Here is a 19,291-nt window from a genome sequence, read left to right as displayed (position 1 = left end):
TCCTAGTTGAGAACTTCATGTATCTTTATAATATTCGATCTTTTGGATTGATAGTGGAATCATACATATCAAGAACGTAATGGTAAATGTGAATATTTACCTAGAAATAATGTTTAATATTTGAAAGTAAGTTTAAATCTTCTATGTGAATCCAAAATTGCATAACAATTGTTAGTGTGACGATTATAAGTGAATATGTGGAGTAGCTCAACTTGTTTGGTCCAATTAATCTTAATTTGTATTTAAATGAATTGGATCGAGATAAATTGACCAACCTATTAAATGGATTATGTTTTTATCTGGTTTAAATTTGTCCTTTAGTTTACATGCTAATGGAGTGGTTTTTGAGTCCATTGAAAAAAATTGAAATTTAAAAAAGGTGTGAAACTCGTTCAATGTTTCTATTGTATTTTTCTTAAATCAAATATATTATTTTTACTATAGTTTGTATATAATTCTATTTATCTTTTTTTACCTGTTTGTTTTGAAGCAATGTTACACAAAATTTACTTATTTTAAACACCATATTACCATTTTTAATTTCTCTCTTTTATCACATCATAAATTATATAACATTATATTTTTCTCTTTTACTAGATGTCTTATATTTTCAATCACAATTGAGCATATAGTGGAGAAATTAAGTGATTCATACAAATATTTAAATGTTAAAGTGAGTAAAAAATTGATAGGGGAACAATATTTTAGAAAGAAATAAATATATTTGAGGGTGAGCAAAGGTGTGAGATGATGAGAAAAGGCTAAGGCAATTATCAATTAGCTACCTCGTCTTGTCATGTAAAAGTTGTAGAACCCTTTAATTTCTACAAACCTAGCTTTCCTTTTAGATTAAGGTTTGATCTTGTTGCTTTTCCAAACTGCACAAGACAAAAAACATAAGTGATGTCATATGTGATGTACTTTAACATTTTTAATGATAATCTAGGAGTAAGTCCATGCAAATGCACGGGTTTTGAAGTGACCGAATGAGAAAAAAGAGAGTAAAATGTTAAAAGAATAAAAATGACAGGACTGTCTAATTGTTAATACGTGGTGACGGTTACACAATTTTTATATAGATATAGATTATCTTTTTAATGTGTTATTAAATTAGTTTCATATTTAGTGTCAACATGAGAAAGATTGCTAAATGGATCCAAATAGTTCGAGACATCTTGACATAAGATTGAGTTGTGTTAAAAGCTTTTAGTGAGTTTAGGTGTCTTGAGCTTGATCGTGATAGAGGTGCTCAATTAGTTGTAATGTTAATGTTTATATTGGCAAAATATACACGTCACTTTGTTTAAACTTAAAAAAAAAAGTCATTTTTTTAAAAATAGATATGAATTGTTTTAACTAAAAAACAGTTTTGATAAAGAGTCAATTTATTGCTATTGTTGAGATATTAACAAGGCCTTGTTTGTTTGAGCATTTAAAAAATATTTTTTTAAAGAAAATAAACAATTTCTTAAAATGGTGTTTATGCAATTTGTTTCTTGAGCTGGACCATAGTTTCACCCTCTGAGGCCTAACTAGCTATTTTTTGTTGCTCTTTCTCCCATTTTCCTTATTGTGATGGAGTCTCAACACCCTATAAGCTCTTTAACTAAAATGGTTTAAAAATGAAAACTAATTATCATAATGGATTGGTCACCAAACTATTTATAAAAATTGGGTGAATTTTATAACACAAGAGTATAAGAGGCGTTAACTCGATATGATCCTTCTTGATATTTATAGACAAAACACATTTTTACTTAATTTCACATCGATTAAATTGATGCAAGATATAAGAAAATTATAATGTCCATTGTAACTTTTTCAATTATTGTTTAACCTTTCACTATTCATTGTAAACTTTGTAAATATAAAATACTCTTCATTTTTGTACTTATATTTTATAATTTTGACAAAAAATTGAAAGAAAGATTAAGAAAGTACATATGAATAAAAAAAATACTTATGTTTTTAAAGGTATTTTTAAATAAAATAAGTAATTTTTATTTTTTTAATCTAATATAAAAATTTTGTGTCAGTTTTACCAACATTAAATTACGTGAAGCTATATTTACTAATCTACTTATTAAACATATATTTATTGTTGGATTGATTGACACTAAATATCATAATAATGTCTTCAAGTAAAAGACAAAAAAAAACATAAAATACGACTTAAGATGATACTTCCTACATTCATACGTTATTTTGATAAGTAATTATTGAACAATCGATTATGACAATTAATTTTAATTTTTAATCCATTAAAAAAAAACATTGTTAATAAGTAATAACCCAAGTGTTTTAATGGGTTACGTAGCATCAAACGGTTGGAACTGCCTCTTGCGTGGAAACCATCAGATATGCACTATTTTATTGTGTTGTCCTGAACGTGTCCACTCATGTCATGGGTAGATAGCTCATTGTGGTGATAAATTTTGTTTGTTCAACTTTATTATTGAATTGCGATAAATTATTTTGAAATGGTGATGTATGGAACCTGCACTTGACAATTTTTAACTTCTCCTGCGTTCAATTGTCCGTAAGAAGAAACAATGATGGCTCGCTTCATTGGGGGATTTTTTTTTTTAATGTTCTTGCAACATACAGCATTGTAGCAAGGAGTAAACGTTTTTTCTTTCCCCCTAAGCACTGGGCCTGTATTGGATAAGGACCGAATGGAGTCCTCAGACCATTTTTTTTGCTGCCTTAGACCCCAGTCCAAGTTAGGGAATTGATACTGGCCCCTACATTAATGAAAAGTACCATTTTACCCTTCCCTCTTCTCTTCACCTTCTTTTCGCCCATATCTAAATCGTGCAGCCATCATCACCGCCGACCACCTCCGCACCGTGGGACTGTCCTACCCCGTCTCCTCCATGCTGTGCACGACCACCACTCGCCAAATACCAAAACCACTACGCACACCCCTACACCTGCCAAATCCATGCCTAATCTTCTCATCTTGTCACCACCTCATACATGTCCAAACACCACCACGGTCAACGAATTCAATGCGATGACATTTGCAATGCTTCTCCTTTTTGATGATGGTAGAAGGTCGTGGATATTGGAGCATTTCCCCACCCAACGACATAGTGGTGCTAGTGGCAGTGCGCCAACATCGAGGTGAAGCAAAGGATAAAGGTGTTGTTTGGGTTGGGGTGTGGCGAAGGTGATCAACCAAAATATGATTCCGTTTTAATATTCAATACAATGAAAGTGTTTTCATTTTGATGAGGATGTAAAAATAAAATACACAAAAAGAACGATTTTGTTATACATTATACAATTAAATCGTATTTTCAACATACAATTTTTTCACACCCCACTTATATAATGAAAATATGATTCTGCTAGGTACAATGTGAAAAATGATAGTTTTAGAAGTTTTAAAATGTGAATAGGGCTAATGACAATGTTGTTGAGGCCTAGAACAACCCCTTTCAAGTTCTTCTTCTTATGGTGACAATGGGTTGGGCTTATTAAAATCTCTCTATAAAGATTTAATTTGAGTAATATTTGGATGATTTAAGAATGTATTTTCAATTTAGTTATAATATTTTTTTATTTAATATTTTTATTGATTTATTACACATAAAGTAAAATATGAGTAATGAGTGCGAAAACTAAATTCATAATTGGCACAAATACAAGATTGCATATAATTATTTTTTTAAAACACTAATATGAAAATGGATAGAACACATCATAGTATTTTTTTTATAATCAGTATAATATCTTATTTAGACCTTATTCATTGTTCTTTTTTTTTTTACATTATCCATTGTAAATACATGATTATATAAATAACTTATTTAAATGTTTAGATTATATTTGAGTAGATAATCTAATTAAATATCTATTTTTTAAAAAATTATATTTGAACTTATTGATGAATTTGACTATAAAAACGATCAAAATAATCTAAAAAAATATTCTTCATAAATGAAAAAGTGATTAAATAAAAAAAAATCGGCGGTGTGGAAAACGCCGCCTACGGTGGCTGGCACGGGTGCATGAAGCGTGCACGTGTGTATACGAAGAAGAGTAGAACATCAGAACAATAACCTCGCTTACCTACCGACCCCGCCCGTCGCGTGTTTAGAGAAAAGTAACTAACCAGAGAAGAAGATTCCGATTCCGGCAGTGGCAGCCTGAGCCACTTCTCTTTTGAATCGAATCAAATCAAATCGACGCAGTCACTCGACATGGCACTGTCGCGTCTTCGTCACCCTCTCTTCTCTCGCTCCCTTCTCATCCTCTCTTCTCCCGCCAGATCCCTCTCCAGGTACTCACGCTATTCATTCTAATTCCCGTTTCTTGCTTTTCTTATAATGCTTCTTCTAATCCACACTTTCGCCTTCCCTTTTTCTTACAGAACTTCTTATTCATCTATTTTTACCCTCGGAGGCGATCATCACAATATAATAAGGTTTGCATCATCCATTACCCTTCTTCCTTCTTTTCATTATCCGTGAATTTAGGTTTATTTTAGTCTGCTTTCCATTCTTATTTACGCCATTAGTTTGAAGTTTGAACTTCTAAGATAGAGATTCCGTATCAGCTAGTGATGCGGTCGAAATAATGTATGTAAGTGGGGATAAACCTTCGCCTCTTGAGCTAGGTTTTGATAGTTAAGCCCAAATTCAAATTCTATAATAGTATCAGAGCCTGTCGCACTGATTGTTGTTGAGTCTATCGCACTACTTGCCTGCAAATGTCCAGTTCTGCAAACTTTATGGTGGAGACGTCCAGTTCTCGTCGTGAAGAGTGTGCTATTGCTATGGCCAACATAATAACATATAAAGTAAGAGACAACCCTCACCTTAACATAATGAGTATTAGTAACAAGTGGCAAGTGGCCAAATTTGAACTCTATTGGCTGGCCTGGCATTCTCTCCAGTGCATCCAATTTATGGATGGGTGGTGGGATTCACATTCTCTTTGTTAGACATGTCATATAAATTAGAAATGTTACATCATTCTCTTAATTTGTCTTTCTTCTCTGCCTTCTGCATTTTTACTTATCGTGGTGGTTTACTAATGGTGATGTTTATCAGGCCTGCATCTTGCTCTAGGCTTACTGGAATTCATGACAGATCTTTGAAGTCAAAGGTTAGAATTTGAATGGATAAAAATTCCAATCGTGACTATGATGTTCTCTGACAACTTTCAACTTTTTTTTGGCAGTGGACTGATGTCAAATACTTTTCATCTTCAGGTACCTAATGTTTCATTTTTCGACTTTCACAAAGCTCCTACTTGTTTAGTGTTTTAATTTTGGCTTTATTCAACATGCTTGTCTGCTTCTCTTATTTATGATGTATTTTTCTACAGCTGGTTATTGAAGCTCCTATTTTGGAGATTTCATGTGAATTAATGCTATGCTGTGTTAGCCTTTTAAGTTGAAAGAGTGGCATATAGTGTTGGATGTCTATTTGTTTTTTTAGTGACAATATGTTTATCAGCTATAAAATCCAAGAGGCAACATCATGTTTTGCAACTTTTAGCCTTCTTAATTAGACTCAAACGGCTTATAAACCTAAATATTAGAGAACCTTAAACATAGAAAGTTAAGAGACTATTGTAATGCATTCATATACAGGAAGAGATGGATTTTAGGGGAGAATGAGACAGAAGGGTGATGTGCCATTATTGTAAAATAGTGATCTTAGAAAATGACTGAAAGAAAAGGAAAATCTTAGAGAATTATGTGATGCGAACTTACTATTGAGAGCAGAGATAACAAAAGTTAGTCTTCAGTATAGAGAGTTAGCTATTTATAAGAGTAGCTTAGTTATATGATCTTTATGGTCACACAATTCTTGTTGTTTTAATTGGAAAATACAAATGCAACTCAGCAAGCAAGGACTGGATCCTCAGAATTTCAGCCGCTGGCCAGCAGTGTTAGTTAAGCTCTTGAATTTTGCTTCAGTACTAGACCTAGCAACCAGGGGTTGCTTCTTGGACCAGCAGGAAATAGTTTGATCCCAGGGAGATAAAGTATCCAGATTTTGATCTCGTCATTTAGGTCAAAAGCATAATCCACATCACAATAGGTGAATAGAAGGATTGGCTGGTGCAATGGTGCTGGCTGAAGAAGACGACCATGGTATAGACTCTAGACTCTTTAGGTATCTAAGAATTCTCTCAAGTCTTAACCACCTTCAATGCTCTTCATGTGTCCGCGAGAGATATTGGCAGACTTTGTTGATGGGTCTGGGAGAGGATGATGCAGCATTTTGTGTTTGGGAGTCAAACTGTTAATGCGTGTTCCATCAAGAATTTTTCTCTTAGGTGTTCTGGTCATGGTTGCTGCTACAGAACTGAGACCTCGATCTCAATGCAAAGAGATTAAGTAGCCTTGCTGTATTAGTTATCAACAAGCCTAGAGAATCTGATAGAAAGTAAGGGAAAAGAGAGAGAATGGAGAGTTGAAAGCTTGTTCATGAATCTAACTATATTCTGTCATTACTCAACTGAGTTTGTGAACTGAATGTACACTGCACATATATATATAACTGAACAACTGCATACCTGAATCTAACTGTCACTGTCACTGAGTTTCAATCCTTTTCCGCTCCTGTCCACTCCTAGACCAGTTTTTGGTACCAGAACAGGACTGTTGGGATTATTATAAAATTTGTGGGATCATCGAATCCTTCTGAGCCTTAGACCTGTGAACTCGTGGGTCATGCTGTGTGAAGCAAAATAAAAAACCCACTGATTGTTATTTTTTGACCTTATTCCTCTCTCTCTCTCTCTCTGTGTCTCGCGTACTCCCACAAGACTCTTCCATCCCATTTCTGTTTTTGTTTTTTGGTTAGGAGGATTCCTCATCCTCTGTTTGTTTTCTTTGTAATTCATTCTCTTCATCTCAATAGTTTTCTTCTTTTATCATTTTGTTAATTGCTTGCTATTTTAACTGAATTTAGTGATTAAAGAGTGTAATATGCATATATTTAGTCATGTGCATCTGCTTATGTTCTGATCATTCCCCCTCTTCCTTGATAGATTCTTCACATGAAGTCCTTGGGATGCCTGCTTTATCTCCTACAATGGTAAGCTTGGGGAAACAGTTTTTCTCTCTCTTTGTTTTATCTCTATTCTGTTTAGGGCTTCCACGTACGGTTGTTGACCTCATCTTTTGGTTTCAGACCCAAGGTAATATTGCAAAATGGAGGAAGAAAGAAGGAGAAAAGGTCAGTTAGTATATAGTTCTTATATTTTGATGGTTATGGATCATACTTTTGTTTGTGCTGATGCTTTCATTTTGGAGATTGACTTCTTTGAATTAATTAATCTTTTCAACATTGGTACTTATTAATCTAACAGATAGAAGTGGGGGATGTACTATGTGAAATTGAAACTGACAAAGCTACACTAGAATTTGAAAGTCTTGAAGAGGGGTAATTTTCTTTTTCATCCTTTCTATTTTTTCTTCCCATGTTTTGGATGACCTGTAATTTAAGCTTTATACACTTCAGTTTCTTACCATCTAGAAAATTAGTATGTTTGGTCCACTTCTTTCTAAGTGGTAAGTAACAAGTCAGAAGCTTTGTTGGTGAATAATTCTAGAGAGACCAGCAGGTAAGGATCTCCACATTTAAGGTCTTCAGGAAATTACGTGAGCCATTTTGTTTGAATTTAAATGGGGGATCAATAATGTCTTTAATAATTTTAATATGCACTTTCACTTGAAGCCTATTCAATAAACACAGCTTGAACTGTGTCCTACTTACCGCCGATAGCTACACATGTGCTTTGCATGAGAGTGGCAAAGATCAAAGCTTAAAAAGATTACTTGGTGCTCTGAAACCAAGAAAACCACCCATGAGTTGTTGTCGTCATTAATTGTTCTTCCACTTAGCCGTCTTCTGTCTTTTTATGCATGTATGTCCATTTTAGACCAAGAAGTGATGAATTGATTATCGAAAAATAAAAATAATAATTCTCATTGTTAATTTCTTGTGCATTTTGGCCTTTAATATATCAGGGTTCAATATACTTGACTGGTGAGTGTTGAGCATGAGGCATGTAAATTTTAGTGCACCAATAAAATGTGTCTGTTGTGGTAATTCAATGATTCCTGCAGATTTTTGGCTAAGATATTGGTACCTGAAGGTTCAAAGGACGTGCCTGTTGGACAACCAATTGCAATAACAGTAAGCCATCATTAATTTCCAATTCTTTCACTATTACTGTTATATGGAATCCATTGCGAACTTTACTTCCAACATTATTGCATTTTGCTAATGAAAGTAGCTTTTATGGAGAAACTAATTTGTAGTTTTTTTTCCTTCAAGATTTCTTATGCCTATTGGATATATTTCATCTCTTTTGATCAAATTGTCTTTTACAATTGTTTTCCTTGCATGTCCCAATTTGTGCTTTTCTGGTTTCTAAGGTGCTAATAGAAACTTCTCAATTTAGCCTTTGCCTCACATGATCTAAAACATTATTTGCTTTTACCTCTTTCCACTAATTTAATAAAAAAGTGTTACACACATACTGTTAAGGGCTTAAATAACATTGAAATTTTCTTGCAAATTGGAGGTAAGAAGTTAATTTCAGCTTTCAGTTTCTAATGACCCATTTAAAACATACAGTTAAAATTTTCTGATTTGGTAAATCATAAATAATTAACTTAATTGATTTTAAACTATTAATTTGTGGGATTTAATTAATTTCTGAATTTTCGACAAGGTTGAGGATGAAAATGACATCCAAAATGTTCCTGCTTCCGCTGGGGGTGAGACCAGGGTTGAAGAGAAGAAACCAACACGTGAGGATGTCACAGATGAGAGGAAATCAGAATCAACTTCTGCTATAATTAATGCATCAGAACTTCCACCTCATGTCCTTCTTGAAATGCCAGCTTTGTCACCGACAATGGTAAGAACATTTTGATGCTATCCGTTGTAACTATTGCTTGCAGACATAAATTTTCTCTCCTTCCATGGAAGCACTAGTCGTCAATTTTTTTCTTTTTTCCTGCACAGAACCAAGGAAACATTGCTAAATGGAGGAAACAAGAAGGAGACAAGGTTAGTGTTTTAACCTAAGGTTCTAATAGAGATTATACTTTTCATATATTTTTAAAATTTTAAAATATGAACATGAGTCATTAATGCCCATATTTTCTTTATCTGATATGCAATAACATTTAATTTATCTAACAGATTGAAGTGGGCGATATATTATGTGAGATCGAGACAGACAAAGCTACACTTGAATTTGAAACTCTTGAAGAGGGGTAATAATCTTTCCCTATTCTGAAAGCCATTCATTGTAAATGTTCTGTTTGTTTGGTATGGTTGAGTTGTCTAAATCTACACTGCAATACACTGAATTATTGTTAGACAAAGAGTTATTTGGCCATGATATCACATCCTAACTATTTTTTGAATGTAGCAAAGACTAGGTCGTGTCATATATTGGATAGTAAACATATTCATTACATGTCTGATGTCTTACCGAAGTGTTTATAGAAATGACATGACTAGTACTGATTAGTTTCCATCAAGCATAAAATTAAAGTTCCACTAAAAGTAATACCCGAGAATGGTGTCTTTTATTGTCTAAATTTGTGGTAGATTACAATCTCTTCAATTTTATTATCTTGCTAACTATTGATCTCAAATTTCTGATCCAATTTTTTAGCACAAAGCTTGCATTCTAGTTGATTTATTTTACAGATGAGCTTTATTTGTACTCCTCCTTTCTTCTTCCTGATAAAGTTTCACTTTCTAGCTGACTAATTTATATCTGAATGGGGTGGTGGGCACTAGGTACCTGGCTAAGATACTTGCTCCAGAAGGTTCAAAAGAAGTGGCAGTTGGACACCCTATTGCAATAACAGTAAGTGTGGAAATGTTGTGCAATTTTGTAAGTTTCTTCAAATGCAATATGAAATGTGTCAGGGTGAGGATTGAAGTCTAACAATTTATGCATCTTCTTTTGAAGTACAAACTAAGAAATCTGACAATATCATATATATTTATTGGTTGGTCTACCAAACTGCTATCCCTTGCTTTTGTTATGAAGAGCACTGGAGCATATCAAAATACTTACGCTACCTGCTTTTCTACAAGGTTGAAGATGCAAGTGATATTGAAGCTATAATGAACTCTGTTAGCAGAAGTTCAACAAACCAACCGAAGGCTCCCCAACGTGACACTAAAAGCGAGGCCAAAGCTCAGAAAAACAATATAGTACGAATTAGTCCAGCTGCAAAGTTGCTAATTACAGAGTATGGATTGGATGCGTCAACATTGAATGCAACTGGTCCTTATGGCACCCTACTGAAAGGGGATGTTCTTTCTGCAATTAAGTCAGGAAAATTATCTCCAAAACCTGCTTCATCTAAAGAAAAGGTATCATCATTTCAAAGTCATCAACAAGTTGCAGCTTCCCAAGAGTCAAAATCTGACTTAAAGCTGTCAGATGCTTATGAAGATTTTCCTAATAGTCAAATTCGCAAGGTAGGTCCATCGAGTATTTCAGTGCATGTTACACGGTAATGAGAATTATCTTGCCAAATAAGGATATATGAACAGTATACAAAAAGGGTCTCTGAGCAGTCATGGTCTGGTGTCTCTGGCTCAGAGTTGATTACTCAAATATCTGAAGGGAAATGCTTGTAATTAGACCTAATATGGATCAGAAAACTCTACTGTTTTTGTGGTCTCTGTTAAGTGTGTTTGGCACATCCCCCCCCCCCCCCCCAAAAAAAAAATGTCCTTGACTGTTGGTATACATGCAGAGATGCAGATTTCATTTTAATGTTTTTGATAGATTTTGGATGTCCTACACTTGCTATTTACTTCTCTCAACTGCATGAATACTTGGGAAAAATTCAACTCTGATTCCTTCCACTCTTCCCCTCAATATATGATGACTCCTCTCTAATTTTTTTTACTGTTTTGTAGGTGATCGCCAAGAGATTATTGGACTCAAAACAAAATACACCACACTTGTATTTATCATCAGGTTTTGATTCCCAATGCCTTGCATAATGCATATTATCGCAAACTAATTTATGTTTGCGCTGACTAATAAATATATATTTTGATTGCCATGTATCAGATGTCGTACTGGATCCTCTTCTTTCCCTTCGAAAGGATCTTAAAGGTATGGACCAGTAATAAATTTTCCTTGGCATGAGTCAGATGTTATCCTCACCTAGTGGGATAAGGCTTATTGTTGTTGTTGATGTGTTAAATGTTATACTCTTAGTTATGTGTTTTATGGCAATGTGATATATTTGTTCCTTGATTGCAGAGCAGTATGATGTTAAAGTTTCTGTGAATGACATTATTGTCAAAGTTGTAGCTGCTGCTCTCAGAAATGTACCAGAAGCAAACGGTAAATAATTTTATCGTATTATTCTATCAATTCTAGTTACCTATAATTGTCTCAGGGGTAGTAGGGATTCCAATCACAACATATTTTTATTTAATAGAGCTGTGAATGTCCTTTCCTGCTTATTCTACATCAATATTTAAGTAAATATATTATTTTGCTTTTGCAGTATAGAAAACAATGGAATCTTGTTACCAATAATTTGCTTAAAGTTTGCATTACTTGTGCGAGTTAACTTTGGGCCCTAGTTCTGGTTGCAGAATAACTCTTCACTATTTTAGTTCTGCTATAATAATATCGTTGACACATACAATTGGGTAGATGCTCCCATTATGTGAATAATAATGACACTGGAAAATGAAGTGATTGGCTGAACTAACTGTGTTGAACCTCCCAAACTATGCTTGCAAAGGCTGTTTCAAGCAAACTCAATTTATGTAAACTAACCTAGATTTCCTGAGAAACAAAACCAAGTGTCATATAGGGTTGTAAAGAGTCAAGTCAAGCCAAGCTAAGTACTTGAAACTTGGGTTATGAAAAATATATAATGCTCAAGCTTGGGCTCATTTATTTAAATGAGTCAAATTTAAAGCTTGGGTTTGGCTTGCTTAAATATATGAAGCTTTAGCTTGATTTGTTTTCTTATTTATAACTTAAAACATTTTTTCCCTTGAGGAGTGCTAGGAACACTCTCTCTAACACACTCCTTCAAACACACTCTCGCTTATTGGGTAAAATTTATTGAAAATTACAAAAACAGGAGAGAGAGAGAGTCATTAAATAGGATATGGGATCCGCAATTTTTTTTATTTCCAATAAATTTCAACCAATAGGAGGGAGTGTGTTCAAAATAGTGGGTTAGAGAGCATATTCCTAGCATTGCTCTTTTCCCTTTTATCAAATCTCTTGAAGTATTTTAAAGTTTATTAATTTATTTTCTATTAGACATTTTAATGCAAGATGAAGTAAAAATAAAAAAGAGAGTAAAAAGATCCTATGTTATGATAATTTTCTAGGTAAAATTATAACTTACCCTTTATACCCCATTTCTCATAGAAAATTAACATTTTTTTTATAAGTATAATACACACTGCACAAGCTATTCTCAACTTTTAAATGTCAAGCCTTGACTTGAAGAATGGGATAAAAAGCCTTGACTTTGACTGCAATGAGTGAGTAGACTTGGCTTCAACGAGAAATCAGTCTTTTAACCGGGTCCAACTGGGAGCTAGACCTATAACCGGTTTGAGTCCATTATTGGATCAGATTTGCTATTTACTCAGTGATGGCATCACCAACCCGGTAAAGAATCGGATTAAACTAGTGAAACCAGTACCTGATGGAACCATCAAAATTTTCTGAATTCAAAACCTGTTGCATGTCATGCTTTCTTGAGTCCCATGTCTCCTTTGTACCTGCCAACAGCTGGCTATCAAGTCCTGTGTCCTACAGCTTTCTTTGTTTCCCATGTTCTGCAGCTTTCTTCATATTCTCGCATGCCTCTTTCTTCATATTCTGCAGCTTCACTCTCTCATGTGCCCCCTGCAGCTTCACTCTCTTTTGTTATAAAAAATAATAAAATTGTAGCCAACAAGGATCAAACCTTGTACCTAGTAATTAAGGAAAAGCTTACTAAACCGCTACACCATAGAATTTATTGATATATTTGCAGCAAATATAATATATATCATATATATAATTATTTTAAATATCTACTGATTCATGTGGTTCCGTTGGTGCCTCACCAATTGGAGTACTAACACACTGATCCTGTACCTCTATTGGGTTAATCACCAGTCCAAGTTTTAAAACATCGCAAGTAAAGGCTTGAAAAGTTGGACGGACAGTTTGGACATGCCATCATGTGCTGGCATGTGCCCAAACAGCTGTTGGACAGAGGTGTCTTGCGACTCTTGCGGGGTAGTACATGGGGAGGCTAATGATCTGAAATTTCAGGCCCCTATTGTTTGGAATCTTCTGATTCCATTTGTAGGATCATATCACTAGTCAGACATAAGGAAAGGCAAGAATTGGAGACAGAAATTGTGCCAGACAAGAAAGCATGCCTGAAAAATTGACAGTCGCCAAACACTAAAATAGGGTGAAAACAGATGGCACCAAACCAAATAAAAGACTCCATACTCCCAAAACTCAACAGAAGAATAAGAATCAGATTAGGTCATGGAGAATAGTTCTGCTCTAGTACCATGTTGAAATCACAAGGGCTTTTTAACCCCTCAAAGAGTAAATGTTAAGGATTTGGTGGAATTAGAAGGAATGAGAGAAACATTATATGAGATGTATCTAGTTACAGGGGCTTTTTTTTTTATGAATGGGAGGAATAAATATATTTTTTTTTTTATCAGGGAGGAATAAATATTGACCATTAGATCTTTTCATGAATGATCAAGATTAAAATACACAAGTTGTGTGTGTGTGTGTGTTTTTTTTTAAAGTCAACTTTTTTAAGTGGTACATAATTAAATCTTGACTACCCACATATGGTCATATGGCTCAGATGTACATATAAAAATGGTCCTCTCACTAGATATGCCCCCTTCTTATGATATGATATGTTTTAGGTACAAAGCACTAAAATTTATACTAATAATCTCGACCAAGTACAGCTAGCATAACCCAACCAATATGATAAATAAAATACCAAGGTTTCTAAAACATGAATAACTAATATCCTATGACCTAACAGATGCCAATTAAATTTTAATTGAGATTTATGTAGCCAAATCCTGATTCCTAACATGCTAAGTTTATGGTTATTCTTGTTCAAGTTAATGCCCTTCATATGTTCTTTATGCAGTCTGTTTTGAAGTGATAAATGTGCCTAAATTTTCACACGTGAATCCAGCTGGCAGGCATTAATCTTTGCTGCTCTGTTTTCCATACTTTGCCATGTTGCTGTATTTGATAGAGTGAGAGAGAGCAAGAGAGAAAACTGATATCATTTCATTCTGAAAAGTTAGTTACAGAGTTAGTTAGAAAGAGGTATATATAGACCTCTGAACTAAGCACACAGAATTAACCATAAGGAGGGAGATTCTGTTAATAGAAGCTAACAGCCTAACATCAGTGGGGTGCTGTTAGCTCCTTACAAACTGTTTTTACAGTTATACAAACATATTACAAAACTGTTTTCACAGTTATACAAACATATACTCTAATATGCTGTAGCCAAGTGTTAAAAACTATTATAATGTTGGTAAACTTGGTATATAATTGTCTGAACTACCTGGTAACTTGGCTTCTAGATTTGGATACTTTTACATTCCTGGTGCATTGTGCAGTGTCAATGTACCTGTCATTCCTCTTTTTGTCCATTTCTTTGGATTTTAAACCAAACATGCCATGTCAATTTGGAGTGACACGAGCCTAACTACTAACTACTATGAAGTGCTTGGATACAAGACTAATTTGGAGTGATATTTTACATTCTTGATGTTGAGAATCAGATCATAATCTCTGATTTATTGTAACAAATATAGTTTATAGGCATATAATATCTGATTTAGAGGAAACTGAATATCCTCTAATTATGTGTAATAGATACAATAAGCCTATATAACACTCACCCGTTGTGTATTCAAACACACGGTTTAAGCACAAATATGCCTCCGTTTTGTTTCTCTTTTAACATTTGGCCTGTGATATATTACTCTTTACCTTTTTTCCCATTTGCACATCCACTCTTAAAAGTTAAAACTAAATTGTTCTCATGTGAGTTTCTAGTGCTGAAATCCAATTTTCATTCTGGCAGCATACTGGAATGTTGAGACGGGTGAGGTGGTTTTAAATGATTCTATTGACATATGCATAGCAGTTGCCACTGAGAAGGTAATTGATGGTGTTTAACTGTCGGTATGATAGTATCATTATACAAAATACTCAAACCTTTTGTTTGACTATAGGGCTTGATGACTCCAATAATAAAAAATGCTGATCAGAAGACAATATCTGCTATCTCCTCAGAGGTAATTTTATCTCATTTATGTAGGTTTCTGGTTAATGACTTTATGATAGAAACTGGAATATACCGTATGCTATTAACTAAGAAATCAGGGAGCAAAGCTCCTTATGGCTGAGGAAGATTCCTCTAATAACAGAATACTCAACAAAATAAAAATGATTGTTGCTGGTGTGGTGCCACCTACCCTCCAAGACCTTCACCAATATTTTTCCTCCTCCATATATTGATTCCTGAATTTCCTCACCCCCACACATCCAAACCACCTGTCACCAGTCTGTTATGATTTTCCCTCTCTCGGGTAGCCAAATTTTCCTTTCCTTGGTTATTCTTCTTTTCTTCTCATAAACCAGCATGCCTGTTACCATTAGGCCCTTCATAATTTCCACTTTTATGCACGTGTTAAGGTCCTGTCACTTTATTTGGACCTCTTATATGTTTGTATCCTTGTATGGCATATTATGTGTGTTTTGTAGATAAAGAGCAGATGAATTATCACAATTTTTTTCTCTACAAAACCAGTGATCGTGTGTTTGGAAACCCTGACGAGAGCTGTTGGGACTGGCCAATGGAGAGTAGTGCAGAAAGGCAAAGATGTTGAGCTCCTTACTGCACCATAGGTGATTGAGAAAAGGAACGTAATGGTTTTCTGGGAAGCCAAAGGCAACCGTTTTACTAAAACAAAATGGACCATGCATGAGTTCCAAATTGCTACAAAATCAAATCCATCTTTGATAAACAATACAACAGTGTCCACCATTATCAAAATTGAGCACTGTTGTATTGAGCTCAATTTTGATAATGATAATTAATGGTGGACACTATTGTATTGTCTACTGAAGATGGACTTGATTTTGTAGCAAGTTGGAGCTCATGCATGATCCATTTTGTTTTAGTAAAATGGTTGCCTTTGGCTTCCCAAAAAACCAGTACGTTCCTTTTCCCAATCACTTGTTGTGCAGTTAGGAGCTCAACATCTTTGCCTTTCTCCAAAATCCATTGGCCAGTCCCAACAACTCTCTTGGCAGGGTTTTCAAAGACACGATCACTGGTTTTGTAGAAGAAATTTGTGATAATTCATCTGTTCTTCATCTACTAAATACACACAATAAGCCATACAATGATACAAACACAGATAAAGTTCAAAACCAGAACATCATTGTTAAATCAGATGAAGAACAGAGACATGTTGGACTAAAACCATGTGCTTGAGTACACCCCGAATGCTTTATTATATAGATGTCATTTCAATAAATACTAATAATGAGAGGATATTTAGTTTCCTCAAAATCAGTTTCTACTTTCCTACAAATCCTAATACAAAAAATGTATATTATTTTATCCTGATTTTCAACAACCATTTTGATTTAGGCATCCTAATTAAATTTAAACTTTGGAAAGACAGGAAAGTAATGTTCTTGTTTGCTTCTCAAATAACTTTGATTGCTTGTTGGCATTTTAGGTCAAGGAACTAGCTGCAAAGGCACGTGCTGGCAAATTGAAGCCACATGAATTCCAAGGGGGAACTTTTAGGTGAGTTTACTACTTATACTGTCATGCAACCTTGGAATTCCCCATATATCATATTTCTTGAGCAATATTTACTGTGCCAAAAGTAATAATTCTGAGCTTTGCGCAATGCCTTAATGCAGCATTTCAAACTTAGGAATGTTTCCTGTGGATAAATTTTGTGCTATTATAAACCCCCCTCAGGTTCTTTCTCTCTCTGTCTCTCTCTTTCTCACACACACACGCACACACCTGCACTTACAAATCTAATTTATTTGCCTTAAGTAAGAGCAACAAGAAAAAAATTGCTTGCCAACTCTATTTAGTTTTTACTTAGTATAAGGGTGGATGTGGATGTAGCCAAGTGGATTGTGAATCTACCATGTGCAGGTCCAATACCAGTTACCCATAAATAGATTAGTAAAGATGTATAACTTTTCATAATATCAGTAATTTTATTTTATTTTTGCACGTGAGCACAGTTAATTATGTTCCTCAACTTACTCCTAATATTTTATTACTTAGTAAGGAGGAAAAACCAACTTATACTTTTTCTAAGATGCTATTAGCCTATTACTCTATCAATGAAGAAGCAAACTAGCATGGTGAACCTAGCATGACTTTTGCCTAATTTGATTTTCTTTAGAAGAATGAAAAAAGGAAAGAGAACTGGAGATTTCAGGTTTATAGATATTCTTAGTAGTCCCTTTAGTTGCAGAGTGCAGACCCTTCATGGAATTATTCCAGTTCTTTTGCCTTCCCTATTATGTTTGTTTGGTAAAGACAGAGCAAAATCTATTTTATGTACTCTACTTTATAGTTTATACTATGGCAATGAAGAATCAATCCATCACAGTGAACCAAGGACAGCTAATTCCTAACATGATTGATTATATAAGAGGGAAAAAATTGGAAACAGTTCATTGGATTTCAGGTTTACCATTCTTGGTTCAGAACATACGCTTGATGAAAACATGCTATTTTGGAAGATTTTTCAGAGTGCCTGGTTTACTAGTCTGAGATTAGTTACCCAAGTTGTTGACCCTTGTGAGCAGGACTGTAAAATGTCCAAAGTTTTTTTTAGCTTCTTGCTACTGTGGCTCTAAGGCTTTTTATTATTTTGTTTCATTTGCTGCAGGCTTGCATTCTTGCTGTAGGGAGAGGCAACAAAGTTGTGGAACCAGTAATTGGAACTGATGGTATAAATTTATGGATGTTCTCTATGTGCCACTAAATGCTAAAATTTCAGGTTGTGTTAACGTTGGTATTTATTTGCTATAGGAATTGAGAAGCCATCAATTGCCACTAAGTTGAGCTTAACATTGTCTGCTGATCATCGTGTTTTTGATGGCAAAGTTGGAGGTATGTGTTACTGGAACACTTTAGTTGGCCAATGGAAAGTAGGAAGAAGTTTGATTACTGTTACATGCATGCCTTCTAGTAATCAAAGTTGCAATGCTGATTAGGATCAAAGCAGTTAAAATATCACAATCAAATTGCCGTATATTCAGTACTAGGAACAGAGTTTTTGTGTGTATGATTACATGCTTGTTGGCGCATGATACATATTGATTATTGAATAACACCTATGGACCATTTCTTCAGCAATCCAATCCACCAAGGTACTGTTTTAAATGGTTGCTCATGTGGTTTAACTCTATTTTGCAGGTGCATTTCTCTCTGCTTTGCAATCAAACTTCAGTGATATAAGACGACTTCTTTTATAATGACACAACACAAATTTTCACGTTACTTGATTGGACTTCTCACGACCAATTATGTGGATCCACCACAACCAGGATCAAACTTGCATAGCATCCCCATTTTTGTCTTTTTCACTTTTATCTCATCATCTGAAACAGTTTTCAATTGTTGTGCCTCATTAGTTTTTGTATAATAATATCTTGGGTCTAATTACTAAATATCCTGAGAAAATACCCACCAAGGTACCATCTAACATTAGGTTTTCAACAATTGAGATTCAAGCACGTTGGAATTTTTGTTCATTAGGCACTTTGCTGCTCTTTGATGGGTAGTTTTGTATGAAGAGCTTTGTATAGACAGTCATTCAAATACCAACATTTGGATGAATAAATATTCTTTTCATGTGCTGCATATCTGTCATCCGATTTAAGCGATGGCATGATTTGGCACAATGGTACTTTTGGTTCAATGTTCATCTATAAGCCTGGTCTGGCTCTTTCTCCCCAGCATTTTATCTTTAACTTTTGTACTAGGATTTGGCCTAGTGGTTGGATTAATAATGGGAAATTTGGTTAAATCTCTTCATCTAAGTCAATTTGGCATTGGTCCATTGCATACGTTGATGAATATGGTTATGCATTTTAAGGTAGCACCTTCGGTTTAATCATTGTATAGCCACTAGCAAACGGACTCTTATTTTTCAAGCTCTCGACAATTTGGATGAATTTCATACAC

General features: G+C 34.5%; 1 protein-coding gene across 1 annotated transcript; it reads left to right on the top strand.

The window, feature by feature from the left end:
* The first annotated feature begins 4,018 nt into the window (after positions 1–4,018).
* Positions 4,019–19,062, top strand: LOC114403258 (dihydrolipoyllysine-residue acetyltransferase component 1 of pyruvate dehydrogenase complex, mitochondrial-like). Its single transcript, XM_028366094.1, has 23 exons — positions 4,019–4,288; positions 4,379–4,432; positions 5,061–5,115; positions 5,191–5,221; positions 7,015–7,061; positions 7,158–7,202; positions 7,336–7,409; positions 8,096–8,165; positions 8,707–8,895; positions 9,003–9,047; positions 9,183–9,256; positions 9,792–9,861; positions 10,095–10,484; positions 10,932–10,992; positions 11,089–11,133; positions 11,284–11,367; positions 15,137–15,213; positions 15,288–15,350; positions 16,806–16,876; positions 16,996–17,056; positions 17,991–18,051; positions 18,134–18,214; positions 18,521–19,062. Exons 1-23 carry the CDS (start codon positions 4,209–4,211, stop codon positions 18,577–18,579), a joined length of 1,887 nt encoding a protein of 628 aa, XP_028221895.1. The 5' UTR covers positions 4,019–4,208; the 3' UTR covers positions 18,580–19,062.
* Positions 19,063–19,291: the final 229 nt, after the last annotated feature.

This window comes from Glycine soja, chromosome 20 (genome assembly GCF_004193775.1).
Source record: "Glycine soja cultivar W05 chromosome 20, ASM419377v2, whole genome shotgun sequence".
Taxonomy (NCBI): Eukaryota; Viridiplantae; Streptophyta; class Magnoliopsida; order Fabales; family Fabaceae; genus Glycine; species Glycine soja.
The sequence above is the reverse complement of the archived record's forward strand: the minus strand, read 5'-3'. Positions and strand labels throughout refer to the sequence as shown.

Coding starts and splice junctions, on each gene's coding strand:
- LOC114403258 (XM_028366094.1), top strand. CDS start 4,209: ATGGCACTGTCGCGTCTTCGTCACCCTCTCTTCTCTCGCTCCCTTCTC. Junction 9,862..10,094: donor GACACCCTATTGCAATAACA/GTAAGTGTGGAA, acceptor CTTTTCTACAAG/GTTGAAGATGCAAGTGATAT. Junction 15,214..15,287: donor TAGCAGTTGCCACTGAGAAG/GTAATTGATGGT, acceptor GTTTGACTATAG/GGCTTGATGACTCCAATAAT.